The sequence below is a fragment of the Mastigoproctus giganteus genome, chromosome 9, assembly GCF_048544385.1.
Source record: "Mastigoproctus giganteus isolate SK-2022 chromosome 9, ASM4854438v1, whole genome shotgun sequence".
Taxonomy (NCBI): Eukaryota; Metazoa; Arthropoda; class Arachnida; order Uropygi; family Thelyphonidae; genus Mastigoproctus; species Mastigoproctus giganteus.
The window spans coordinates 50,191,535-50,219,403 of NC_143583.1; the positions used below are offsets into that span (position 1 = coordinate 50,191,535).

Consider the following 27,869-nt stretch of genomic DNA (forward strand, 5'->3'; position numbering starts at 1 on the left):
TTGCTAGTGTTTAGGCAGAGTAGGGGGGAGACTGAAGACAGGGGGGAAAGCCAGAAATATGGAGCCAATAGGGAAGGTAACCCCAGGTCAAAGATTTAAATTTAGACTATGTGGGGTTATGCTGTGAAAGTGAACAGAGTAGGGAAGAGACTGAAGGCTAGGGGGAGGAAATAGGAAGTAAGCGGTAGATAGAGGAGGTGACCCCTGTGGTCAGTGGGGCAGGCCCATGTCCCACCAGGAGGAAAAGGAGGGTGAGGAGAGGAAGAGACAGTGAAACCATCTCCTTCCCTCCCCAGGGAAGCGGAAAGAAAGTACCGTGCAAGAGAGCACAGGTATATGATCTCCTGTGGCGTTGGCAGCAGAGCCGCAATGAGGTGAGGTCCATGGTAGGTCTTCTATTTAAGTTTTACTTCTTCTAAAGAGATGGCAACTTCTAGGGTTGTAGGTCATTCCTGGGACAAGTCCTGTATTTGCAGTTCAGGTTGTCGAGGTTGTGCTTGCATCAAGTCTATCATCAAGTTTTTCGGTTTTAATCATCTTTCATTTAAAGAGGAGAAATGCTGGTTGGTGATAAGTTTTGTCTTTGCGTTGTCATGGTTGAGTGGCATTTCCTCTTTTCCTCAGTGTATGGCAATTTGCACCCTTCTCGCGAAGAGGTCCTGGGCGAATCGTGACAATGCTTTATAATCCTCTTTGGTTTCAAGGAGGAGAAATTCTTGTCCTCTTGGAAGATATCTCACTTTTGCAATTAGAATACATCTTAGGTCTTCATATATGGGACAGTCAAACATAAGACGGTTCCAGTCTTCTATTTCTCCACAAGTGCAATGTGGGTTGTCTGTGAGTCTGAAGCCAGCGAGCTTTGCATTGAAGGGGTCATGCCCTGTTATTAAGTACGTTGCATGAAGTCCTGGGAAGAACCATGATGGTGATTTTGGGTATACTCTATTTGTCTGTGGAAAAAACTTGCGGGTGATCACTCCTTTGGTAGTACCAGCCCATCTGTTTTGCCACTCCTGTAGCAGGTGGTTCTGTAAGCGTACTTTTTCTGCCTTCCTATTATTAGTGGGATCAGTTGTAAAATTCAGGAAGGTAACTGGGACTCCTTTGGAAAGGTAATAGAGCATTCCAGTTCTAACGATTCCAGTTCTCTAGGTCTAAAGGGAGCGTTCCTGCTATTACTTGTAATGCTGGTGTACTCACTGTACTGCAGGCGCGGGTTATGGTGCGGAGGATGGATCGCTTGGTAGAATCCAGCATTCTTCTATTCACTACTAGCGTGGTCTTATCGTACCATATGGCCGAAGCATATGAGATTGCTGGGATGAAAACTGTCTTATAATAGAGTGCCAGCGTTCTCTTGTTGAGGCCTCAGTCTCTACGTGAGACCCTGGCCACCAGGGCCAAGTAGTTCCTGATCTTCGTTCTGATGTATTTAAGGTGTGGCTGAAAGGATAGTGTGCTGTCTAGGAGAATACCTAAATATTTGAGCTGTGGTGCCAATTTTATCGTGCTCTCATCAATTTTAATTTGGGGTGGTCTACGCAGGTTGAGAGAGCCTTTAAGGAGAATGGATGAGGTTTTCGCAGGTGATACTGTGAGAAAGTTCTTTGCTGCCCAAGTTTGAAGCAGTCGAAGGGCATGGTTGGCCAGGGTCTCAAGCTGAGCTCTTGAGTTTGCTTCCACTGTAAGGATGAGGTCGTGTGCAAAAGCGTGGGATTTGACTTCTCCCAGGTCTATTCTCAAGAACTCATCGAAGACAATGTTCCAGAGCAATTGGCCCAGCACAGACCCCTGCGGACAGCCTCTGTAGATCTGTTTTACTATATTCTTGTACGGGGTATTGATCTCGACCTTTCTCTGTGATAGGTAATCTTTTATGGTGTTGAATAGATTTATTGGCACCCTGGCCTCCCTTAGCCTACTGAGGACACTCGGCCACCAGAGTGAGTCAAATGCCCCGGCGAAGTCGATGGAGATCAGGAGGAAGTATTTCCTGCTGCATTCCCTCGCTGCAGTGAGCAGGTTTTTCAATGCATCTATCGTGGAGGAACCTGGTTTGAACCCATATTGGTTTACCGCTGGTAGTCCTGCTGCTTCATAGTGCTGGGAAATTCTTTTATGCAGCAATCTTTCGTATAGTTTACTCACCAGTGATAGAAGTGCAATGGGTCTATACGGGTTGGATTCTTTGGCTGTTTGGTTGGGTTCTTTTAAATTAACTTAATATTTGCTGTCTTCTATTCAGTTGGGTATTTTCCCGCTTCCATACAGCAGTTAAACAGATCCAGCAGAAGCTTCGGTGCATATTCAGCTACCTTTTTAACAATTTCCGGCTCGATCAGATCTAAGCCTGGACATTTCTTGGGTTTGATCTCTGCGACGGCTACTAGGAAATCCTCCCATGAGAAAGGGGACTCCTGCTGTGATGTGTCATAATTCTGGTTTTCTTGGCACAATTGGTGCTGTTCTTGTTGGTTTGGTTTAGCTGGGTCCTTGAAAATAACGCCGAGAATATTTTCTATTGATTGCTCCCAAGTTGTGGTGAGCACACCCTGCGGTGTCCGAGTGGATGTTAAAACTTCGCCTCTGGGGAGTTTGTTGATGGTGATTTTGTAACCCCCCCCCCCAGGAGTTAGCATTTCCTGTTGTGGAGACCAAGCCCTCCCATGATCTCTTTTTACTTTTCTTGATAGTTTCTGTATAACAATTCCTGACATCTCTATAGTGCTGCCTAAGCACTTCAACTTCTGCAGCTGGCCAGGTCCTCCGTGCTCTTTGGAAGTCTTTCCTTCTTTTAATTACTTCTCTCCTTAGTTGCTGAATCTCAGGTGTCCACCAGGGAACTGCACCAGGCAGTGGATTTTTTATTTTTATAGCTGTTGCACTGACACTTGTAATAATTTCTGTTACCTTGCGTTGGCATGAGTCAGGATCACTCCATTGGTCCAGCATCTGTTGGTTATTTTCTACCATTGCAGTCAAGATGTTCCTGAAGAGCTCCCGGTCTGCTTTACTTATGGCAAATCTGTTATGGAGTTGCTTGATAGGCAGTGTTCTTGTTAGAGTTCTGGTAATTTGAAAGGTTATTACACGGTGATCTGATGTTGTCCATGAGTCTTACACCCTCCAGTTGGTTACGAACGGCGCAATACTTCCTGTAGCAAGAGAGACGTCAATCGTGGACTCCCAATGGGTGTTGCAAAAGGTCGGGAGCTGGTGTGGCTGATTAAGGACTGAGATCTGGGAGCTGATGAGGAACTCCTCAAGAAGTTGGCCGTTGCCCCGTCTGTCCGGTGTTGTGCTAAACCAGGCTGGCGAGCGGCAGTTTACGTCTGCACCAATTATTATCTTTGGATTTGGTAGTACATCAAGGAGGTGTTGTAAGTAATTAATTGCAAAAGTGATTTCTTCTCTGGGCCTACAATATAGTGCGACAATGTAAAAGGCACCCAAGGCTGTAATAATGTGGGCACAGGCAGCCCAAGCCGTACAAAGTTGTGTAATTCTGGTAGCAGTAATATGTTGGTTCCTGATTAGGCTAGCTGCCCAGGGGGTGTCTACATCCGTCTGAATTATCTTGTAGTTCAGGGGATATCCCCTAACACTTTTTGCATTCACATATGGCTCCTGGAGTATGACAATATCAGCATTTTCTTCGTCCGCTTTGACATGGATTTGGTCGGCCACTGCTCTGGCCCTCTGTGCATTTACTTGAAAGAACTTAATCATAGTAGTGTTAAACTTTTTAATACGTGTCCCCATAATTGATTTGTCCTTGGTATAAACTTCTGGCTTTTATGTAGGTTGGACACTTGGGATCCCTGATTGAATGGTTGTAGTCTATTCTCAGTGACTTGCAGTTTATGCAAACTGGCTCCTTGGCTTTGTTGGGGCAAGCATTGTAATCATGCCCTTTCTCAGAGCAGTGACCGCAGGTGGGGGGGGGTTGCATGCATGTGTGGGAGGTGTGGCTGTATTTGCAACACCTAAAGCATTTGGGCATGGCTATATGCTCCCGGAAGTGGTGGCTTCCCCATTCTATGTAGATCCTGGCTTGATTCTTTATCATTTGCCATGCTTCTGGAGAGAGCTCCACGATCCAGTTTGTACTTGTGCCATTCCTGGATTTAGTAGAATATCTTGGTATTACTAGATTGTGCGATTCCACATCAGGAAGTGTGTTTATTGTTATATATTGATGTGGGATCTGCTTAATGGTATAATACTGTCAGGGGTAAAGAGGAGTTTTGATTTTGTAAAGATGACTACAGTAATTGTAGCCAATTTTTAAATTAATTTCAGTGGGATCAGCTATTATTAGTTATTCAGCTATGATCAGTTAGTATTAGTGGTGGAAAATGATGCAAGACCCATTTCACCATCCCCTCCAATAGTTCGTCTAGTTTTTCCCTTGAATTTATTCAAGCTGTCCGCTTCCACAATAACAAGTGGCAGTTTGTTCCAGTAATCAACCACCAGCTGGCTAAAGGCAAACTTCCTCACATCTGTTTTGCAACCATCCTTCCTCAATTTGAATTTATGTCCCCTCATGTGTGTAGTCTTAGCAAGAGGAGGAATCCCATCAGCATTAGCTGGCTCAATCCATTCAAAGTCTTAAACACCTCAATCAGATCGCCTCACAGGTGCCTAGTCTCCAGATGCTGTAATTTGCAGAAGTGAAGCCTTTCTTGGTAAGTGCAGTCTTTTGTTCACTTCACCAATCTTGTTATCCTTTTCTATACCCTTCCAGGAGCTCCACATCCTTCCTAAAATGACTCCTCCAGACCTGTATGCAGTAATCAAGATGTTGCCTGACCATTGCCTTATACAATGGGGTAATCACCTCCTTATCCCTGATAACAAAATTCCTGCATTGACAAAACCCCATGAGCTGTCCTGGCACCTGTCTACCTGCTCAGAGAACTTCATATCTGACTGCACAATTACCCCCTGGTCATTTTCATTTTTCTACCACTCTGAGTGAAGTATCACACAGTTGGTATGTTACTCTGGGATTACTGCTGCTCATATGCAGTACTTTGTCAATGTTAAACTTCAGTTGCCATTTCTCAGCTCATATGCCTAATTTTTCTTGATCTTGTTGCAATAGCAGTGTTGATGATGTTCCCAACTATAAATGATAAATGTAAAGCATTTTGGGTTTAATTGGGTAGTAATAGTTAATTTTATTCAGGGAAGTTAGTTTTATGCAATCTATGAGATATTGTTCAATGTTCAAAGTTTAAACTTATATGGATGTCAGACAAACTAATGAGACTAATGACAGAGTAGAAAAAGTACATGGGATGATTATAAATTATGAGGTGATAGAGAAACCTACTTAGTAAAAACTAGTCTGCAATCAAGTCACTAAGGAGGTTAGGCAAGCTAAGACAGATTATGAGAAGTCTTTGGCTAAGAATGCAAAGAAAAGTAGCAAAGAATTATTTGCTTAATTCTTTACTAGAAAGAAAGGGATGAAACACATTAGTCCATTGGATATGAATGGCATAATTATTGATGAACTGTTCAGTTTATGACATACAAATTAAATATTTTACTATTAGATTCATCCGTGAAGAAGTTTTTTTAGGATGGGAATAAGAAGTATTAACAAGAAGTATAGCATAACTGTGATTTTGTGATAAATGAGAAGAAAGTGGAAAAGAAATGGTTGAAGCTAAAAGTAAATAATAAGGTATCTATAGCTAACTAAATCTATTCAATTATATTAAAAGCATGAAAAAACAGTAAGCCAAACTTTAGCAATAAGTTTAGCAAAGAAAAGTAGCAAAGAATGTTTTGCTTAATTCTTTACTAGAAAGAAAGGGATAGAAAACTTTATAGAAATCTTCAGTGGAGGTCTGTATGTATTTGAAGAGAAGTAGATGTCTCCTTAATTTTCAAAAGTAGGGGGTTATGCCTTCATCAATAATGATATTGATGAAGACATATCAGGCTTATTGTATAGGTTTCAGATAATATAAATGTTGGCAGTGTGGTTGACAGTAGTCAGGGTATGTAACTGCAATAATATCGAGAATAATTAAGCAGACTAATGAGACTCACTAGGCTGCCTAATTATTCTAGAAATTATTCTAAATGCTCAGAAATAGCAACTGAAGTTTGGAATCAATAAATGCAATATCTGCAAAATAGATAGCAGTAATTCCAGAATACCATGCATACTCAGGGTAGTAGAAATTAAAAAGACCTGGAGGGTAATTGTACAGTCAAGAATGTTCTCTGAGCAGTGGAAATGGGCTGGAGTTTTGTGAATGATATATAGGAATTTTGCCAGCTGGGATAAGAAGGCAATTATTCTTCTATATAAAGCAATGGTAATCCTCACCTCTAATACTGCATACAGATCTGGACGCTTCATTATAGGAAGGATGTGGCTCTGTTGAAGTGGGTGCAGAAAAGAGCAACATGAGTAGTTTAGTATAGTAGTGGAAAATGATGCAGAAAGCAAGTTTGGGGAACAAAAGGGCACTCTTACCAAGAAATACTTCAGTTCTGCAAATTGCAGCATCTGAAATCTTGGCACCTCTGAGGAGATCTGATTCAGTTGTTTGAGACTCTGAATGGAGTGAGTAAGTTAAATTTTGATGGCATCCTTACTCCTACTCAGACAACACATATAAGGGGATATAAATTTAAATTGAAGAAAGATGGTTGCAGGATAGATGAGCAAAAATTTGCTTTCAGCCAGAGTGCAGTTGATTGTTGGAACAACTTCCATTTGGTGTTGTGGTGGAAGTGGGTAGTTTGATCGAATAAATTTAGAGAAGAATTAGATAGATTATTAGAGAGAGTGGACATATGATATGGGAAGTGTTTTTGCTTGTTTATTATTTATTTAATAGTTTTTTGACAGATGCTATCTAAACTTGCTTCTACTGCAGGCTTCTGTGTTGTCTGATAATTTATATGCCACGAGTTTCATCAGTTCATCTGACATCTATGTAGGCCTATTATGCATCCATGACATCCATTTAGGCCTTGAACAGTATTTCAGTTGGTATGATAAGTCTAATAACTTCTATGATTAATTCATTGAATGCATCCCATTTAGAATTTGCTGATGGTAACATTGTCAGTTTGTCCCACTGTATGGAATTTAAAAACTGTCTGGACCACTGTATGGATGTCAGACAAACTCATCTTTAGTCACCTTTACAAAAGCAAATTCCTTTACCCTTGATGGTAGTTACATGTGTAAGTAAATCCCAAATCAGTACACTGAGATCACTGCCACCTAGTGGTTCTTTTATCTACAGATTCTTAATGCATGAATAATCACTGCTGATAATAAGATCAAGAACATTACTCCCTCTTGTTGCCTCTCTAACATGCTGCTGTAGAAAAGTCATCCAATAAATCCACAAAAGTCTTGCTAGTGTGTATGTGACCCACTAAGTTCCAGTCAGTATCTGAAAAGTTAAAATACCCTATTATAAGACATTTTGATTTACTGGCCCACTTTGTTTTTCTTACAGCTGTAGTGCAAGGAAGCCAGAGGCATTTGGTGCATTGGCTAAAAAAAAAAAAAAAAAAAAGGAAAAGGTAGATAAGAAAATACAAATTATGCACTTCTCTCCTCATGTAGGTGAGAAGTGCATAATCCACCTGGCCATTTAATTTCTTCTAACTGTCAGCCTCATCTACTTGTGGAGGCAACTTGTTCCAGTAGTCGACAGCTGCTGGCTAAAATAAAACTTCCTACAATCTGTTCTAAACCTCTTTCCCTGTAATTTGAATTTATGGCTCCTTGTTCTGGTATTCTTTATAACAGTGAAAATTCCACCTTCATTCATTTTATAAACTTTAGTAAGGTCCCCTTTAAGGTGTCTGGTTGCCAAGCTATATAGCCCACATAATTAGCATTAGTAGGGCATATGATGCAAGAAAGCAAGCTTATTATTATTTATTATTATTAGCCATATGGTGCAAGGAAGCCTGAGGCTTATGCTACACTAGTCAAAAAAAAATTCTCGAGTTACCCTGAGAGAGAGAGAGAGAGAGAGAGAGAGAGAGAGAGAGAGAGAGAGAGAGAGAGAAAAAGCAAAAAGGAATCACCAAGAAAGAAAGAATGATGATGATATCCAGCTCAGGACCCTGACAAGCCCATACTCACCAGATGTGAGCCCCTGGAGTTAATATAGCATCAGCAAAAAAAAAAAAAAAAAACACTCTTCCCATTTCACCCATCCATTCACTCCAAATGTTTGTCTAGTTCTGCCTTGAACTTATTTAAGTTGCTGACCTTCACAACAACAGATGGCAGTTTGTTCCAACCATCAACCACCCACTGGCTAAAGGAAAATTTCCACATATCTATTCTACGATTGTCTTTCCTCAGTTTGAATTTATGCCCCCTCAGGTGAGTAATCTGATCAAGAAGAATCCCATTAGCATTGAGCTTGCTCAATCTATTCAAGGCCTTATACACCTCAATTAGATCACCACACAGGTGTCTAGTCTCCAGAATTTGCAGAACTTAAGCCATTCTTGGTAACACTAACCTTTTGTTCTCCTCACCAATCTCGTTGCTCTTCTCAAAGTCTTTCCTCGTATGCTTGTCCTTTTGCTAATCTCACCATGCGAGTTGCCTGTCTTTGGACACTTTCAAGAAGCTCATTGGATTTTTTTAGATAATGCCTCCATACTTGTACACAGTATTGAAACACTGCCTTACAATTTCCTTTTACAGTGGAATTATGATCTTCCTATCTATACAGGATAATGTTCGATAAATCATTGATAAGACACCAAGGATTTCCATGGGTGCCTGTTTACACTGCACAGAAATCTTCATATGTTCCCGTGTCGTAACTCCCTGATCTCTCTCTCTCTCTCTCTTTCTCTCTCTCTCTCTCTCTCTCTCTCTTTCTCTCTCTCTCTCTCTCTCTCTCTCTCTCTCTCTCTCTCTCTCTCTCTCTCTGTACAGATTTTAATTCAATCCTACCAAGTGAATAATTTATTTTGGGATTGCTATTATCGAAGTGTATGATTTGCTGCCACTTTTCTGACTGGTCTGGGCAGTTAGTATTAGTATTAATAATGGCAAATGGTGCAAGAAAGCAAGCTTATAGAGCATTAGCCAAAAACAAATTCCCATTTCACCCATTTCCTCTACTAGCTTGTCAATTCTTTCTTGAATTAATTTAAATTAATCTACTTCCACAACAATGGATAAAAGCTCGTTCCAGCAATCAATCACCCATTGGCTGAAAGCAAACCTCTGCACATCTATTCTGTAACCATCCTTCCTCAATTTGAATATATGCCCACTCATGTGCATAGTCTGAGCAAGAAAAAGAATCCTATCAGAATTAAATTTGCTCAAGCTATTCAAAGCCTTAAAACACCCCAGTCAGATCACCTTTCAGGTGCCTAGTCTCCAGCTGCTACAATCTGCAGACGTGAAACCTTCTTGGTAAGAATATCCCTTTGTTCCCTTCACTAATCTCATTGCCCTTCTCTGTACCTGTTCCAGCAGTTTCACATCCTTCCTAAAATGAGGCCTTCAGATCTGTATATAGTGCTTATGTTACACTAATACCTTACACTTGAATTCATAAACATTGTATATATTGAATTAAGTACTGTATAAGGTGTCAGTGACTAAGGAAACATTAAATAACGTATAAAATGTCATTTTTTATACAAAACCTCATTTTAATGACTATATGGGGATAATTAATGTTGATCATCTAATAAACCTGAAAGAAATGTGCATAATCACCAGACTTGCTAGAATTTTATGAAAAAGTACTTCATTATAAATTTCTAGTCCTTCCACTCCAGTGATATGGAGTGGAAGGACTTGAAAATTTTCAGTGTCACCCAGTGGCAATTCTGGCTAAAGCTTATTCAGTTTGTTTAATAAGGTTTTATGTAAGTAAGGCCTGTCTTCTAATGCCAGTCATTGACAAAAAAAGAAAAAAAAATCATATACAGACAAAAAACCTAAAACTTATTTCAAGAAATCTGGAGAGGCTTTATAAATGCTCACTGTTGTATAAATATTTTTCTACTTTCTTTATCTTAATTAAATTTTTTTACATTTTTTTTAAAAATAAAATTTGACAAAATATCTTTTCCTAGTTTGTAGAAAACTTATAAGATATATATTGAAAAAAAAAAAAAAAAGAGTCAGTTTTGAAATCAGCTTGACAAACTTGGGAGGTAACATGTTAGAATAAAAAGCAAAATTCGGTAAGTTTTAATTTTCAGGCCTGTGTAATTAATGTTATTTTTATGCATATTGTATTTGATCTCTTAATGAAATACCAAACAACCTTAAAAAAATTATTGTCAAGTCCATTTATTTTTTATTTTGTTTGGTTATAATTTATATAATATTTCAGGGAGGTATGGCCAGAAGATAATGTTTTTGGTGCTTCAGATATTCAGCCTGAAGAAGAATTTATGTCACTGAGGGAAATTTTTTTTGTTGCACTTCCAAGTAAGTAATTTACTTTGAAAAACAACCCAGTCCACTACAAAAAAAGAAAAAAAAAAGTAATGAAAAAGATAAAAGAATATGCATTTAATGAAGTAAAATTGACTTCAGAAAAATCTTGGAATGCTTGAAGTAGTGTGAGCCCAAAGGGACAGCTGTTTCATAAACATTCCAGGATTTTATTCCATCTCAAATCCTGATGGCCTCATATTACATATAACAGCAATATTTAGTCTGATAAAGTGTATATAGTTGTTGTTGTTGTTGTTTGGTTTTTAGGAGCATTAGCAACTAAGGCCATATTGCTCCGGGAATATGCGGTGGTCATTCCCTGACCTTTCCGCATCCTCCGTATTTGGTGGTGACGGGCTGGAACCCCGGTCTAATCAAGAAGCGTGTGCTACGCACTGTTGCTCCTTCCCACCTGGCTACGGAGGCGCCAGTGTATATAGTAAGTCATAATATGTACACACACACACACACACACCCCCCTGTTATTAGACCTGATTCCCTAGCAAAAATCAATAACTTTGTCAAAAATTAAGACTGTTTTCTTGAAGCAAGGGGGGAATAGCAATTTTTGTGTATTATTGATGATTTAAGTATATTTTATAAAAGCCTTCACAATCATGAATAATCAAGTAGCTCAGTAACCTTTTCCATTGACCTATTTAAAACTCTATATTGGAATCACTAATCGAGATAATGTTTAATTTGGGAAAATTACTAAGATAAGAGCTATAATATAATAATACTGTGATATTACAGATAAAAGATGCACATAATGTATTTTCTGTATACTTAAAAGTTAAATATATTTGAATTAATTTTAATACTATAGAACTTTAGAAAATAATATAATTTAGTCTATTTATAAGTGGCATAAACATATACACATAGGCCTGTTCTTGTGTACAGTTATTCATTATATGCACACAAAACTTTATATTTATTGTAATTTTTAGATTAGTGCATATTGTGGGAATTATTACAGGTGGATTAAGTCTGTATGGTGCTGACAAACAATAGGTGTGTCTAAAGGCACTGTAGTACCAACATATTTGCCTTTGTTTATTCTACTACTAAAAATTAAAAATAATGTTAATACTAATATTATCAATCCATTCATTCACATGGACAGTCTTCTGCTACTCGAGCTTTGAGTGGAGAAATAACAAAAGAGTATATATGCGCGCGCGTGTGTGTAATTTGTATTAATATTAAATTAAATTAAGTATGTATAAATAAGGGTGAGGAAAGTAGAAAAAGAAGAGTAGTAGATTAGTGAAAGGTGAAAGAATGTTAATATCCTAGAGTTTTTGATGAATTAAGTAAATTATGGGCTGAATTGCGAAGCCAATATAAAGTGGGGGAACTGTAAAGTAAAATTAGTACAACAAAATATTAATAAAATGCAAATAAAAATAAAATGGTATAGCTGTCATCAGATATGGGGGAAACAATTTTAGTAAAAGGTCTAATATAGGTAATGCTTGATCTGATGTCAGCTGAAATAAATATTGATACATGATCAGGTATTTCATCAGGAGACTACACCTGCCCATGTATCAGGAACTGCGTTACTATACTTGTCCATAGTAGTAGAAGAAAAGTGAAAGGCCAAAAAAGGAATGAAATGAAATTAGCACTTTCTAATACAGTATGGGCAAGGTAGTCACAATGCAGTGTAATTTATTTAGGTAAAAATAAGTATTGAGTTGGGATAAAAATGGCTAATGTCAATATGCTTAATATAAATATGTGGAATTTAGTGTAGGATTTAATTTTTTATAGATAAGAAATCAATGTATTTTAAAAATAAATTTGGAACAAGCAAATGGTATAAGAGTGAGGTATTAAATTGAGGTTGGGGAAGGGAAAAGGAGTATTTTAAATAAATAAAGACAAAAAATAGCAATAGAAGTAGGATAGTAGGAATGTTCATTTCACCCTCGTATTACACTAATAGTTTAATGAACAGGAAGAAATTTAGAATTAGACAGCAGAAAGACAAAAAAGCATAGAAAAAGTTATTAAATGACACTAAGCTTGCTGGGGTTGTGAAGCCCAACCTTGTAGTAAGGGCTCTGGCATTTGTAAGCATTAGTATAAAAGGGAGCTAATGCCAAATGCTTGTATTGAAAGGAAAAATGTGTCAAGACATGCTGAGAAATGAATCTAAAATGAAACCAAAAGTATAATAAGACAGTGAAGGTGTACGATACCTGGAGTATTTCAAGAAATGAGAGGAGAAAATGAGCTGGTGGGAAAAATAAAGGTGGGGAGAAATGCACAAATTCAGTGGAGTAGATGAATGCATGCAGGCTTAAACCAAATGAGCAATATATCTACATGAGAAAGCAATTTATAGCAGCGAAGCAGACTTAATAGTAAGCTGTGAAGAAATTCAAAATAGCAGGAAAATAGAGACCTCTATAGTTGTATTTAGAATACAAGTACATGGAGATAATTTATAATTAGCGTTGAAAAAAGGAAAAGAAAATGAAGCACGGTTGGAATAGTATGGCTTTACAGTCATACAAAATTAAACATTACCATAAATAAAGAATTATACGGTGGCAAAAAACATATACATGTAGGCCAATTGATAGGGCTATGTTATAATAAGCAGAAAAGTAAACATATAAGAGTATGGTAAATAAGAATCATCAAATATTATGAAAAATAAATAAATTAATAATTATAATTTATCCAAATTTGCACGAAAGTGCATCCAAGAAAAAAGAACTGGCTAAAATCCAATGAATTAAGTAACATGGTGACTTAAGATCCAAAGGAGGTGCATTTTATGGAACTGATTATAAAAGAACAAGACATAAAGGAACATGAAATAACATGCAAAAAGTCTATGTATATGAAACAATTCCAAGGAAACATTTATAGTACAGGAAATAATTCCATGTATACAATGCTAGATAAATTCACAGGTAGTATCAAGTGTGAATTTACTGTGGAAATAGTAGTAAATGAAACTAAGGAAAAAAAATTAGTTAACATTATTATTATTATTATCTATATGGTGCAAGGAAGCCTGAGGCTTATGTTGCACCAGCCAAAATTCCCGAGTTACCCTGAGAGAGAGAGAGAGAGAGAGAGAGAGAGAGAGAGAGAGAGAGAGAGAGAGAGAGAGAGAGAAAGAGAGAGAGTGAGAGTCAAAAGTAGAAGGGAATCACCAAGAAAGAGAAGACTAATGATATCCAGCTCAGGACCCTGGGTGTGCCAAGCTCATACTCACCAAATATGAGCCCCTGGGAGTTTATATTCAATAATGAAATGATACTCCAGGGATATAAGTAACATGGTGACTAAAGACGAAATAAGTCCATGAATATGCAACAATAAGATATAGAAGAACAGGAAATAATTCCATGTATATAAAACTATATGGATCCACAGGTAGAATCAGGTGTGAATTTACTATGGAAATAATAGTAAATGAAACCAAGGAAAAATAATCAGTTGACTTTATATCCAAAAATGTAGCGATATCATTTCAGGGATATAAGTAACATGGTGAATAAAGATCCAAAGGTGGTGTAGTTATGGATCCAATTATAAAAGAACAGGCAATAAGTCCATGTAAATGAAATAATTCATAGGAACTAACTACAGTATGTAAGAACAGGAAATAATTCCATGAATATTAATTTAGATATATCTACATGTAGTATCGGCTGTGGATTCACTGTGGGAAGAAAGAAAGAACAGTAAATGTATCCCAGGATAAAGAGCCAGTTGACAGAACCATTGGTAGTATAGCAAAGAATCCAATTATAAAGAACCAGTTGACAAATCCATTCGAAGTGTAGTTAAGAATCCAATTATAAAAGAAAAGGAAACAAGTTTATGGACATGAAACAGTTAAGTGGTATAGACCAGAGTCACTAAAATCAGAGGATCATTATATGATTTTAGTGAAAAAATCTAGAAATGGATATTCATAGGTGTAGTATGTTAACATAAGCTTGAAAAATCCAAGACCCACAAGGTAAATTCTACCTATGAATTTTGTTTTGTTGGAAATATTGAAAATCCAGTTGGTAAGATAGATGACATCAAAGTTAAACTTATTTCTTTTATCATATATGTTAATATATGATAAAAGAAATAAATGATTATGTGGAGGAAAAATATTGTTAAAATATTGATGTCAAGGAAGTTGGCTGTGTGATTGGTGGAATTTTCTTTATTTAGCTTAAGTTCACCAGGGTAAATAGCTTTGGTTATAGGTTCAAAGTTACTATTTAAGACTAGGATGTCATCTACATATCTGAAAGCTAATAGGTTATAATTTGGATATTTTATGGTGTATTGTTCTTCCTAATAATGCAGGAATAGGTTGGAAGCTAAGCCTATGGAAAGGCTTAGGAACACCAATAGGAACACCAATAGTTTGTTTATAGGTAAGTTTGCCATCGAATATATAGTTATTGAGTAAACAGAGGTTTACATAGTTGTTCCATGTATTTTCATTTATGTTTAATTTATCTTTGTATCTGTGATAAAGCTGTTTTAGCACAAAAATCAGTAGATTATGTGGTATGGAGGTAAAAAGATTGGCAAAATCAGATGTTTCTATGTTTGTTATGGTAATATTAGATTTAAAGGTGTTGATGACAGCTAGGTTATTATTAATTACCCAAGTATATGTGAGATTATTAAAAATAGTTTTTAGTAGTTTGAAAAAATGTTTGGCTAGAAGGTAGCCGCCACTGTTTTTAGAGCTAGTAATGAATCTGAAACCTACAGATTGATTATGGAATTTTGCAATCATATAGAGAAATGGTAGAGTTGAGTTCTGTAATTTAGTGCTGTAGTTTTTTATGTAAAGCAATTAGCTTTTTAACTGTGGTTGAAGGATTAATATGGCAGGCAGTGAAAGTGGAACTATTTTCTATTTCATTTTTGAGCTGAATGCAGTAAAATTGCTTACAAAATATGGCAAAATTATTGGAAGCTTTATCTACCGGGGTGGTGATAAAATTCTCTTGTAATTCGATTATATGTTTTTTAAGGTTGTAGTAGGGTGTGTAAAAGTTATCATACAGTTTGTAGGCATTACATATGGCTTTTACAATGTCATGATAGACGATAGCGATTCAATTTTGGTATGCTTCATGTGGAATGTTGTATTTTGAAGCCAGTTTGTTAGCAAAATCTATTAGATTTAAATACAGTATAATGCTTTGTTGATACTATTAAGTTTAACTTTATTTATAGATCTATATTTAAAACCTTTGCTCATAACAGTTTTTAGGTCATGGTTCTTAATGATGTTAAGATTGCTTGTAATAATATGCCCGTGATGTTGATCAATATAAGGGGCATAAATAGGGTTATTGCAGTGGCATAGGAGATCAGTGGGTAGAATATTTCCTATGTTGGTAGCTAGTTGTTTATAGTTACAAATTTTTAAGCCTAATGGAGGATTGTAGTTGTAAGTATGATGTATGTCAAATTTGTATAGGCTGTTTGAATGCAGTTCCTGATACATCGTCAGGTGTAGTCCCCATATGAAATACCTGATCATGTATCAATATTTATTTTAGCTGACATCAGATCAAGCATTTTTTGCGTTACCTATATTAGACCTTTTACTAAAATTTTTTCCCCCCATATTTGATGACAGCTATACCTTTTTATTTTCATTTTATTAATATTTTGTTGTACTAATTTTACTTTACAGTTCCCCCACTTTATATTGGCTTCGCAATTCAGCCCATAATTTACTTAATTCATCATAAACTCTAGGATATTAGCATTCTTTCACCTTTCACTAATCTACTACTCTCTTTTTCTACTTTCCTAATAATAATAAACAATAAAATAAACAATAAATAAACAAAACAATCAATAATAAAAAAACAATAAACAAAGGTGTATATACAGGGTGTCTCATAAATATTGGTACAAACGTTTAGGGGAGGTAGGTAACATCTAAAGGAATGTGAATCGCAGAGGAACCCATAACTGGAAACGTCATGGGAAAGTGATAGCAGAGGCACAAGAAGCAGAAATGGCACAAGACTGTAATTAGTGGCAAACATTTATTTGACATAATATTAACAGCGGAGTATGAGATGGATGCATTTCATGATGTTACAACAGATGCTCCAAGGTTCCACCATGAGACGCGATGCATGCGTGACACCGACGCAGCATGGATTGGCAGACACGGTCCAACACATCTGGAGTTTCTTTGACAGTAGCACCAGCTCAGATGAGTCTCGCCACGAGATCCATTTCCGTCAGGCGCCTCCGTAGCCAGGTGGGAAGGAGCAGCAGTGCGTAGCACATGCTTCTTGATTAGACCGGAGTTCGAGCCCGTCACCACCAAATACGGAGGATGCAGAAAGGTCAGGGAATGACCACCGCATATCCTCAGAGTAATATGGCCTTAGTTGCTAATGCTCCTAAAAATGAAACAACAAACAACAAACCATTTCCGTCTCCACAGGCGATTCATACACAATAGATTTGAGGCCCCCCACAGAAAGAAATCAAGGCTCGATAAATCAGGTGAACGTGGGGGCCAGGCAACGGGTCCACCACGGCCAATCCATCGACGCCCAAAATGCCTGTTCAAATGGTCACGAACACACCTTCCATAATGGGCAGGTGCCCCGTCATGTTGAAACCAAATGTTGCATCTCACATTTGCTGGAACATCGTCAAGTAACCCTGGTAGAACTTGTTCAAAAAAGATCCGATATTTAGCGGAGTTCATGTGGGATGGTAACAGGTATGGGCCGACTAAGCAGTCACCGACCATACCTGACCACACATTTATTGCGAAGCGATGTTGTGCCGCATGGAGGCGCACACCGTGTGGGTTGTCGTGAGCCCACACATGAGCATTGTGCTGATTGAATAAGCCTTCCCGAGTGAAATAAGCCTCATCCCTGACCAAAATATAGGCTGGAAAATTCAAGTCTTGAACGCTTTCTTGGAGAAACCACTGCGCAAAAGCCACATGTGCAGGATCATCTTGGGGGAGCAGTAACTGAACCCTTTGGAGATGAAAGGGGTGTAAGGAATCATCGTGCCAGACATGCTGTACACTGCAATGAGACACTCCTAAGGCAGAGGCAACGGCACGTGTGCTGGTAGTAGGATTATTCTGGACGGCATTCAACACACTTTCTTCCGTGGCGGGAGTTCACATTGAACGTGGTCTGCCCGCACTACTCCTCTTATCTCTAAATGACCCATAATCGCACAGATTTTGATGGACACGCGGTCCAGTACATATCAGTCTGGGGCGCCTCTGTAGCCAGGTGGGAAGAAGCAGCAGCAGTGCGTAGCACACGCTTCTTGATTAGACTGGGGTTCGAGCCCGTTACCACCAAATACGGAGAATGCAGAAAGGTCAGGGAATGACCACCGCATATTCCCGGAGCAATATGGCCTTAGTTGCTAATGCTCCTAAAAACCTAACAACATCATCACATATCTGTCTGGGAAGCGTTCTCCATAAATTCGTTGAGCGGCTCGTCCATTTCCCTCTGCTAATCCATACACTAGGTGCATGTGTGCCAGCTCACAGTTTGTATATCGATGCATGCTCTTCGTGCGGCAACTCATTCAACAACTTGAATGAGTAAACCAGAAATTTTTCTTCTCACGAACTGATGAACAGCGCCGTGTACCGACTTACGGTGACGTTTCCGGTCATGGGTTCCTATGCGATTCACATTCCTTTAGATGTTACCTACCTCTCCTAAACGTTTGTACCAATATTTTTGAGACACCCTGTATATACACACATTTGTTTATTATTTTATAAATGCTAACCCTAAACACAAAAAGTTATTGGAACCTGTAGTATTATACTTCTGTGCTTTATTAGACATGATGGAAGATATTTGATTACACTGTATTTGAATTTGTAGATTTTAGTTTTTCAGGAAATATGTAAGAAAGAAGGATAAGAAGATTGTTCCTTATAAAGATGAAAATTTATTTCATATAAGATGGAAGGTTATCCCAAAGAGCAAATTAGAGGAAATAAATGAAGAAAAGGTAGATGGTGAGCTTGAAATTGAACTGTCAGTGGATGTTGACTGGCTGATGCTCATGTTTGGACTGGTTTGAAGGAGGTGGATTAATCAATGGAAATTCAAAATAACCACGCCCTTGGAAATATCGTTAAAAGGTATGCAGAAGCTGAACATCTGTGAAATGAATGAAATGAGTTAGTAAGTGAGGGTTCATCAGTTAACATTATTTCCCTCCTTAGGATAGAGTTAAGAGGCGTATAAAGTGCTTTTTAGGTACCACCCCTGTCAAAATAATATTCCACGACAGGGCAGATATGTACTAGTAGTAGTATTGGCAAATGATGCAAGAAAGCAAGCTTATATAGCATCTGCCAAAAAAAAAAAAAAAAAAAAAAAACAGTACGCCCATCCGTACCCTTCAAGAATTTGTCAAGTTCTGCCTTGAATTCATTCACCCCATACACTTCCACAACAACAGATGGAAGCCTGTTCAAACAATCAACCACCTGTGGCTGAAGGCAAACTTCAGCAGCAGCAAACTAAAATTAAACATACTGTCATTACTGTTAACCACCCTTTCAACCTTTATGTCATCTGCAAACTTAGACATTAAGCCTGATATACCTTCATCATTAACATTAATAAATAATGAAAACAAGCCTAGCACTGAACACTGGAAAACTCCACTGATAACATTAGTCCACAAAGAGCAGTGCCCATTGATAACCACTCTTCTCTGTTTCCACTTAACCATCCCTTTATCCATAGCAGTAACTTACCCTTAATGCCACATTGCTCCAGTTCCAGTTTATACAGCAGTCTATTATGTGCGAAACACTATCAAAAGCCTTCCTGAAATCCAAGGTTATATGATGTCAAATTTATTTTTTGCCTCTAGTTCCTTGGTCACTGCATCATAGTAACCTATCAGATTGGTTAAACAGGACTGCCCCTTGACAAATCGATTGCTGTATAATTACATACCTGTCCAAATGGTTCTGCATTACTTCTTTAACCATTATTTTCCCTGGAACAAATATTAAGCTAACAGGTCTGTGATTGCTCATGTTGCTTGTTTGATCCCCTTTATGAATTGGGGATATATTTGCACTTCTCCAGTCCACAGGGCTGTCCTCTGATTCCAAGGATGTTCTCATAATTATGTCTAAGGGTTTGCTTACCTACGTTGCTGCGTCCTTTAATATAATTCGATAGATTCCATCCATCCCCCATGTGCCTTTTTTATGTCCATCATCAAAAATTTCTCCTCCACTTTCCTTTCAGCTATCACAAATCCATTTAGCTCCTCGTTAGACTGCTAAACTTCTGGCATCCCCTTCCCTAAAGAATTTCTCAGGTGTGAATGTTGATGCAAAATACCTATTCAATTTGCCTGCAACCTGAGTAGGGACATCAACAGTTATTTGATATCCATATACATCAATTGGCCCAATGTGATTCTACTGTTAATATATGCATAGTCTTTGCCATTTTTCTTTGCATTTTTTGTCAGAGACTTCTGATAATCTGCCTTAGCTTGCCTAACCACCTCCTTTATAACTTGATTACTAACTAATTTATATCTACCATAGGCTTGTGTATCACCTGATAATTTATTGCGTTCCATGCACTTTCCTTCTCTGCCACAATAGTTCATCTGACATCTATTTAGGTCTGAGCCTTGAACTATATTGCTTTGTTGGCATGAAAAGCTTAGTGACTTCTTTGATTACTTCCTTGAATACTTCCCATTTAGAATTTTCTGTTGGTAACGTCATCATTTGGTCTCACTGCACACAATTTTAAAACTTTTGAAATCTCTGTAGTCATCCTTATTGAAACCAAAACCTTTCCCCTTACCCTTAACAGTAGTTATGTCATTAATTAAATTCTGCATTAGTATGCTGTGATCACTGCCACCCAGTGGGTCTTTTACTTGCAGATTCTTAATGCATGAAGAATCACTACTGATAACCAAATCAAGATTATTGCTTCCTCTTGTTGCCTCTCTCACATGCTGCTGTAGAAAACAGTCATGCAAGAAATCCACAAAAGTCTTGATAGCGTGTGAGTGACTAACTTACAAATTCCAGTCACCATCTGAAAAGTTAAAATCCCCCATTATGTGATATTCTGATTTGCTGGTCCCACTATTTCCCTGTATAGCTGTAGCTGTTTGGTATACTCATCCTAGTCACTAGGCCTATAAGCTCTCAATTTTGTTTTCCCAGTGCTTATATCACATCAAACTGACTCAACATTGCACTCATCATCCAAGTCAGTGTGATTTGTAGAGGCTATAGCTGTTTAGTTAAAAAGGAAATACAGAATGAAAGAGAAAAACCTGGTTTTTCTTAATGCATAAAAATCAGTATATGTGATGTGCTTATGCCAAGAAAGTTTAGAAGTCTGAATTATCCCCAGTAAAATTGCATTGTACATCAAAAACATTATGACCACTGCTGTTTGCAATTGGCTGTTCCTGGTGGCATGTGTGCTGTAGTGAGAATGGGTAAATGTGATACTGCAGGTTTGTGGCATGCAGTCCATACAAAGTACTTGATGGACATTGGCAAGGGACGTGATCTGATGGACTTAAAAAAAGGAATGATTGTGAGATACTGGTTGAAGGTTAGCAGTATTATGGAAACTGCAAATCTTGTGGGATGTTCATGGAGTGGTGTTCCAAGAGACAATTGATAGTGGAAGCAGTTGTTACTGGGCCAGTGTGTGCACCCACACCTCATTGATGGTTGCAGTGAGTGTAGGCTGCCCTGTCTACCGCAATCTAATGAACCATCCTCTATATGGGCCTTTGGATTAGGTGCCTGATCAGGGTACTCATGCTAATGGCCATCCATTGGCAGTGATTCCTAAAGTTTGCATCTGAATAGCATCAGTGGATGAATGGAAAAATTCTGAAGAATCACATTTACAATCACAATTATGCAATGGGTCAATTGAAGATATGGCAACAAACTATGGCGAGGAATCACTTTGATGTCCTATCCCAAAAGAAACAAGTGGCAGCAGTGTTTTTGTGTGGGGATGTTTTCCTGGGAATCTCTTGAAGTCCTCAAACCACTAGTTTACACTCTAAATGCTAAAAACTACCTAACCATTGTAGCTGATCAAGTATGTCCTTTCATGGTGATGATTTTCTCAGATGACACCAGTGTGTTCCAGCAGGATAATATGCCCTGTCATGTTGCCAGTATTGTTAGAGAGTTGTTCATTGAACATGAACGTGATTTCTAGGTGATACCTTGGCTGCTAAACTTTCTGAATATGAATCCCATACATCACAGATCTACAGGACCCAATCCTGGCAACGCAGTACAACATATTTCCTGCAACTTTCAGAGGCCTTATAGAGTCTATGCCTCACCACATGGAAGCAGGAAATGTGGGAGGAGGACACACCCACTATTAGGTAGGGGATCATAATGTTTTAACTGGATAGTGTGTGTGATCTTGGCTAGAAACCTGAGTCTTGTTCAAGTTCAGCATGGGACAGCAGATTTTTTATTGAAGTTGAAAAAGTTTTCTGTCCCCACTGCTCCAGTGGGAAGAAAAAATATCAGCATTTAAAGAGCTGGTGATAGATAGCCAAGAAGTTTTAGCTCTATGTAGAGAAGGATTTTTTTGAATTGGAAAGCGGAATGTAGTATACTATTATCATCAAACTGTGGATAGGATTTCCAGTTAATGTGAGAAGGTCATTAATATACAGGAGGATAAAAATGGTTGAAAGTATAGAATCTTCAGAATTCCAACATTAGTTTAGAAGTCAGAAGCCATCTTCTATCACATGCAGTGAGTTAGCAGCAGGAAAACTGGCTACTCAGTTGTAAAATTCAGGAGTTGGGCCATACAATGGAGCTTTGATTAGAAGGCCTTTTTTGCCATGATCAAAATGCAGAGTGAAACTGCTTTGATTTCTCCAAACTTTTCTTTGGAATTTGCCAAAGATGAATAACATGTGCAGCCAAGATATTACCAGTGGGTTAGTACTGATGTTATCATTAATCAAATGGAAAATTTCAAGATAGTGTAAGAATTGACCATTGATAGATTTCTCCTTTACTTTGGAAAGAATTCAGGTAAGTGCAGTGGGGCAATATTTGGAAGGGATGGATTTGTCGCCCTTTTCAGGGATTGACTAAATACAAGCAAATTTCCATACAGAAGGAAAAATCACCATTAGATGAACAGTCTATAAAAGGGTGACACAAAACAGGAGTAAACTCTGGACCACAGGTTTTAATAACAAGTGAAAAATTCCATTAGGATCTGGAAACAGCATCAAGATCGTTCAGTATTCTTCAAATGACTTTCCATTGGAAAGTCAATGGAGTCATTGAATGTAATGTATTTGATGTGGTAGCAGAAAGAGATTTACTATGATCTTCATTACAAGAGTTAGAGAAAAATAAGATGCTAATAAGTTAACTTTATCTTTAGATGAGGATGCACAGAACTGTTAGGATGTGAGGGAAGTGTAAGTAGGGATGGACACAAGTTGTGGCAAATGAGCTTTGGCCAGAGACCAGAAGGCCAGATTACTATTTGGATAAGAAGCAAGTTTCTTACTCTTATATATAATAATCTGTTTATATCTATTGTAATCCTTAGTGTAGGAAAAAAAACTAAGTTGAAGATTTGGATATAAGCTAATTGTGATATGTTGCTTTCTTATTTTGAACAGCCTTAGCACATTTATTGAAAAACTAAAGTTTTGTATACAATATAATAATAGTAATAGTATTTGCCATATAGTGCAAGGAAGCCACAGGCTTTTGCTGCACTGGCAAAATAAAAATAAACGAAAAAAAAAAAAAAAAACTAGATAAGAAGATACAAATTATATGCTTCCCTCCTCACACAGGTGACTATCCAATTGACCTTTGAATTTATTCAAACTGTCAGCCTCAACTACCTGCAAGGGCAACTTGTTCCAACAATCAACGACTCACTGGCTAAAACTGTCTACAATCTAATCTAAACCTCAAACCTTGTAATTTGAATTTATGGCCCCTAGTTCTGGAATTCTTTATAGCAGTGACAATTCCATATTCATTCATTTTACTAATCTCTCTTAGAGCCTTATAAACAATGATTAGGTCACCTCTGAGGTGCCTTATTGCTAAGCTCTATAGCCCACATAATTGCAGTCTTTCCTCATATGGTAGCCCTTCTGCTGATCTCACCATTCGAGTTGCTTTGTCTGTTTTTGAACCCTTTCAAAAAGTTCAGTGTCGTATTTTCAGATGAGGTGTACATACTTAACACATTATTCCAAATGTGGGCTTACAATTGCCTTATACAGTTGGATTTTGACTTCCTTATATCTACAGGATAATGTTCGATTAATCATTGATAGGACACCATGGGCTTTCCTGGCTGCCTATTTGCACTGTTCAGAAAACTTTATATCTTCCCATATTGTAACTCCCAGATCCCTTTCCTCCTCCACTGTTTTTAATTCAACCCCACCAAGTGTATAATTTATTTTTAGGTTGCTATCCCCAAGTGTAAGTGTAAACCTTGCATTTAGCAGCATTAACACATATCTATCACTTCTCGGACCACCTTTGAAGTCTGTTCAAGTCATTCTGAAAGAGTGCTGCTTGGAACTGATCATTAACCATTAATGACTGTGCCAATCTTTATGTCATCTGCAAATTTTTTCCCTCGACGTGGGCACTTGTACTTGGTGAGGGGACCTCAAAGTGACGCTACTGGACTTCCAGACTAGCATTACTCGGATCCAATGACCACAGCCCAGGTTCCAGGCTTACATCAATGGAATCTGGCGTTTGCCGTGCGCTGCGACCCGTGGAAATTCGGAAAGGGGGATCCTGGTGGTTGAGGGTCCCAGCTTCAATACACCACTTTGGTTCCTGCTTTGACAAGACGGGTGGTCCTGGAAGGCCCGGCTAGGATCAATCGGCTAGTAGGCTCGCCTGCGAGGGTCAACTGTGTCAATGCCATGCCCCTACCCTCATGGTCCGAGGGACAGGATTCAGGTTGGCGGCGGTGCGGGCATGGTGTCTGGGTAGCCCTGGCGTTCCACTCCCGAGCGCATTTATTGCATGCCGGGTAGTGGGCTTCCCTTTGGACTCCGTGGTGGGTGGGGAGCCCGGGCACTGAACCATTCTAAACTTTCATGAATCCTGATAAATTTACCTCTTTAGGGGCGCAACCCGGTCCCTATCAGAAAACATAGACGGAGACGCAGATAGCATTATTGCTACAAAGAGGCAGCGAACTGAAACATCATCAGGGCCTGTCCCAAGGTTTTTAATTATTCATTCTACCAACGAAAAACCGATTGGCAAAATGTCACCCTTCTTTATACAAAAAGGGTTAGATGAGTTAGCAGGGTCACCCAATTCAGTTAAGAGGCTTCGTTCTGGAGACCTATTAATTGAAACTAAAACTGAGAGGCAGTCTGAGCAGCTACTCCGCGCAACATCAGTTGGAAGAGTACCCATAACAGTGACACCACATAGAACACTCAATTCATTGAGAGGTGTCATTTCGGAGTGGGACCTTCTCGACGTAACCGAGGAGGAAATCTGCTTGGAATTGAAACCACAGGGAATTACTGCCATCAAGAGAATTAATGCACGTAGGGATGGGAAACTTGTTAAAACAAGGAGCATTATCCAGACTTTTAACTCGCCTAAACCTCCTGATGAGATTAAAGCTGGCTACATCAACTGTCCGGTGCGTCTATATGTTCCGAACCCTTTACGGCGTTTTAAATGCCAGAAGTATGGACATTCTCAAATGGCCTGCCGTGGAGTCCTTGCATGCGGTCGATGTGGTGCAAAGGACCACGAAACAACACCATGTTCAGCCGCAAAACCCACCTGCATTAACTGTGAGGAAGAACACCCAGCCTACTCACAAGCATGCCAGAGGTGGAAAGAAGAAAAAGAAATTCAACGGCTGAAGGCAGAGCTAAATATGTCATACCAGAAGGCAAGGAAATCAGTGAAACCCCTGAATATCAACAAACCTACCTACGCCCAGAAGGTAGCAGGGAGATGTTCCATTGGAACTCAAACGGACATGACCATTCCTCCAAAAGAATCATTCGCTCCCATCGCACGTTATCTCTTAAGTCCTCAAAAACCTACACAGAAAGACCAATCAGCTGCCACTCCTATATCGGTACCTCCTAATGCTCCACAAGTAACAAAAGCAATCATGAAAGAAAAGAATAAGAAAGGTGAAGTACCCCCACTACCCAAGAAAACACGGATGTCGAGCAGAAGGAGGTACCTGAAGATTCAGTTTTGGAGCTCTTTGCTGAGGAGGAAATGGACACTGGTCAGCGTCCGTACTTCCCCAGGAAGGATAAAGCCAAAACTGAAAAAAGGTAAGCCCTCAGCACCTCGGAAGCTGCCTAATGGACCCACCAAGCCAAAATAACGGCTAAATTCCTACAGTGGAACTGTCATGAATTCCGGCAAAACAATGATGACATCAAGGCCCTTCTGCAAAAGCATGAGCTAGTCTGCTTTTGCTTACAAGAGACATACCTGAAGGAAAATGAAAACCCTTCCCTTCGTAACACTACTATCATTCAAAAGGACAGAACTGGGGATGGACCTGCTCATGGGGGTGTTGCTATAATTCTGGGCAACCATACCCCATATCAAACTATTGCGCTCACCACCAACATAGAAGCTGTAGCGGTTCGCCTTATGTTAGGATTCTTAATAACAGTCTGGTCAGTTTATTTGCCACCTGGGGCTGATAATCCCAGAGAGACCTTGATGATCTCATTGTGCAGCTGCCTACTCCTGTCTTACTCCTGGGCGATTTCAATGGACATAACTCCCTGTGGGGTAGTGCAAACATTAATGGAAGGGGACGTGTCATAAAGCATATGCTCAATGACAATGACCTATCCCTTCTAAATGTGGGAACTAACACCTTTTTCCACATGCCTACCTGTATGTTCTCTGCTATTGACCTCTATATGCTCCCCCTCTCTCCTTCCTTCAATCACTTGGGAGGTAGAGGAGAATCTTTATGGAAGTGATCACTTCCCTGTGATAACCAGCCTACTTAATGGGATGCCATGCTCACCTTTTAGGTTACCGCGATGGAAGATTGATCAGACTGGCTGGAACACCTTTCAACACTTTCAAGACTATGAATGACACAGTGGCTTACATCACAGAAAGAATTGTCCATGCAGCTTCAGCTACAATTCCGAAAACATCTACCCGGTTTCCGCCATTTCCAAAACCTTGGTGGAATACTGAATGCACAGCAGCAAAAAAGGCACAAAATAAAGCTTGGGGGATATTCTGACGATATCCTACCACAGCCAATCTCTTAGCCTTCAAACATGCACGTGCGAAAATGTGATATATTCGTCGTCAGAGCCAAAAGGAATCATGGATCTGCTTTACATCCACTATTACCCCGTCAACCAGCAGTAAAGCTATCTGGGACAAAATCCGGAAAACGAAGGGTAAATATACATCGCACCCTTCATCGGTCCTGGAGTATAATGGATGCATTATTGCAGACCCAACTGCAGTAGCCAATGTACTTGGGGAGACTTTTTCTGTCATCTCATCAACATCTGCTTACTCACCAGAATTTCTGGTCTGGAAAGATAAATTTGAAAAGCAGCCAATTAACTTTAAATCTAAAAGGTCTCATTCCTATAACAGGCCCTTTACCACGGAAGAGTTAGAAACAGCTCTAACTCTTACCAAGGCAAGTGCTGCTGGACGAGATCTTATCCATTATGATATGATCAAACATCTGTCTGCAAAATCCATGGACCAACTGCTTTTTCCATATAACAGAATATTTCAAGAAGAGCAGTTTCCGGATTCCTGGCATAAGGCAATCGTGCTTGCCTTTCCTAAGCCAGGAAAGGATCCTAAACTTCCAACGGATTACCATCCTATTGCTCTGACTAGCTGTCTGTGCAAAATTCTGGAGAGAATGGCCAATGCCCGCCTTATCTGGTATTTGGAGGCTAATGGGTTCCTCTCCAGATTTCAGTGCGGCTTCCATAGGAATAACTTTGGACCATTTAATCAGGCTCGAAACTTCCATTCGAGATGCCTTTTTAAAACGAGAACACCTGGTGTCAGTGTTCTTCGATATGGAAAAAGCGTATGACACAACTTGGAGATTTGGAATTTTAAAAGACCTCTACAGCATCAGCCTTAGAGGTAATCACCCCAATTTTATTAAAAAATTTTTATGTCATCGTTCTTTCCAAGTCCATGTAGGATCTACTCTCTCTCGCTCTTTTAGCCAAGAGGAGGGAGAACCTCAAGGATCCGTTTTAAGTGCTACGCTTTATGCCATTAAAGTGAATTCCATCACAG

At 38.9% G+C, this 27,869-nt stretch overlaps 1 protein-coding gene across 1 annotated transcript in view; it reads left to right on the forward strand.

The window, feature by feature from the left end:
* Positions 1-27,869, forward strand: part of LOC150080211 (protein timeless homolog) — a 734,420-nt gene that overhangs the window by 170,208 nt on the left and 536,343 nt on the right. Inside the window, exon 11 of the mRNA XM_090380646.1 lies at positions 10,380-10,477. Coding sequence (XP_090236772.1) covers positions 10,380-10,477 — 98 coding nt within the window. The remainder of the gene's footprint in view (positions 1-10,379; positions 10,478-27,869) is intronic.